Source organism: Pezoporus wallicus, unplaced genomic scaffold, assembly GCF_028554395.1.
Source record: "Pezoporus wallicus isolate ANWC-B61680 ecotype Strahan unplaced genomic scaffold, APGP_CSIRO_Pwel_v1 contig_8827, whole genome shotgun sequence".
In the NCBI taxonomy this organism is placed as follows: domain Eukaryota; kingdom Metazoa; phylum Chordata; class Aves; order Psittaciformes; family Psittacidae; genus Pezoporus; species Pezoporus wallicus.
This window is the reverse complement of record NW_026639709.1, coordinates 1-1927: the sequence shown is the minus strand read 5'-3', so window position 1 is coordinate 1927 and position 1927 is coordinate 1. Positions and strand designations below refer to the sequence as shown.

General features: G+C 55.4%; 1 protein-coding gene across 1 annotated transcript; it reads right to left on the bottom strand.

Moving 5' to 3' along the window:
• Positions 1-249: 249 nt before the first annotated feature.
• On the bottom strand, positions 250-1533 carry LOC130602564 (shematrin-like protein 1; the record flags this gene model as incomplete). Its single annotated transcript, XM_057415516.1, is given in 3 exon segments — positions 250-288; positions 723-1442; positions 1444-1533. Coding segments are annotated over 3 exon segments (849 nt in total), but the record flags the coding sequence as incomplete, so codon positions are not given.
• Positions 1534-1927: the final 394 nt, after the last annotated feature.

The following is a 1927-nucleotide window of genomic DNA, read 5'->3' as shown; positions in this document are numbered from 1 at the left end:
ACCCCCATTGACCCCCATATACCCCCTATAGAGCCTCATATACCCCCTATAGAGCCCCATAGACCCCCTATAGCACCCCATAGAAACCCTATAGAGCCCTATAGACCCCTCATACACACCCTTTATAGCCCCATAGACCCCCATAGATCCCCATAGACCCCCCTATAGAGCCCCATTGACCCCCATAGACCCCCTATAGAGCCCCATAGACCCCCTATAGAGCCCCATAGACCCCCTATAGCGCCCCATAGAAACCCTATAGAGCCCTATAGACACCCCACACACACCCTTTATAGCCCCATAGACCCCCATAGATCCCCCTAGACCCCCCCTATAGAGCCCCATAGACCCCCATTGACCCCCATATACCCCCTATAGAGCCTCATATACCCCCTATAGAGCCCCATAGACCCCCTATAGAGCCCCATAGACCCCCTATAGCGCCTCATAGAAACCCTATAGAGCCCTATAGACACCCCATACACACCCTTTATAGCCCCATAGAGCCCCATTGACCCCCATAGACCCCCCTATAGCGCCCCATAGATCCCCCCATCCCCCCCCCACACACACATCCGTGGGGCGGAAGCGGTTTCCTCGCTCCGGTGCGTGGGGGAGGGGCCGGAAACCACTGGGGGGGGGAGGGGTGGGGCCCATGCATGGACTGAAAGCAGGGGGAGCAATGGGGGGGGGGGCCGGCCCTATAGAGACCCATAGAGAACGATAGAGACCCCATAGAGACCCATAGAGACCCATAGAGACCCATAGAGATCCATAGAGATCCATAGAGACCCCATAGAGACCCATAGAGATCCATAGAGAACGATAGAGACCCCATAGACACCCATAGAGACCCATAGAGACCCATAGAGATCCATAGAGACCCCTAGAGACCCCATAGAGACCCCATAGACACCCATAGACACCCATAGAGACCCATAGAGACCCATAGAGACCCATAGAGATCCATAGAGATCCATAGAGAACGATAGAGACCCCATAGAGACCCCATAGAGACCCATAGAGAACGATAGAGACCCCATAGAGACTCCATAGACACCCATAGAGACCCATAGAGACCCATAGAGATCCATAGAGACCCCTAGAGACCCCATAGAGACCCCATAGACACCCATAGACACCCATAGAAACCCATAGAGACCCCATAGACACCCATAGAGACCCATAGAGACCCATAGAAACCCCATAGAGACCCCATAGACACCCATAGAGACCCATAGAGACCCCATAGACACCCCATAGACACCCATAGAGACCCCATAGACACCCCATAGGGACCCATAGGGACCCATAGAGACACCATAGAGACCCATAGAGACCCATAGAGACCCATAGAGACCCCATAGTGACCCCATAGACCCCCATAGACACCCCACAGAGAACCCATAGACACCCATAGAGACCCCATAGAGACTCGTTGACCCCCATAGACACCCCATAGACCCTCATGGAAATCCCATATAGCCCCATAGAGACCCCACAGAGCCCCAAAGAGCACCCACTGACCCCCATAGACCCCACAGAGCCCAATAGAGCCCCATAGAACCCCATAGAGCCCAGAAATCCCCTGAGACCCCATAGACCCCCATATACCCCATAGCCCATCATAGCCTCCCATAGCCCCCCATAGCCTCCATAGACCCCCATAGACCCCCATAGCCCCCCATAGCACCCCATAGATCCCATAGGGCCCCATAGCCCCCCATAGACCCCATAGGCCCCATAGCCCCCATAGCCCCCCATAACCACCATAGACCCCCATAACCCCCATAACCCTCATAGCCCCATAGCCCCCCATAACCCCCATACCCCCCATAGCCCCCCCATATCCCCCATAGACTCCATATCTCCCATATCCCCCATTGCCCCCCATAACCCCCATAGCCCCCATAGCCCCCATAGCCCC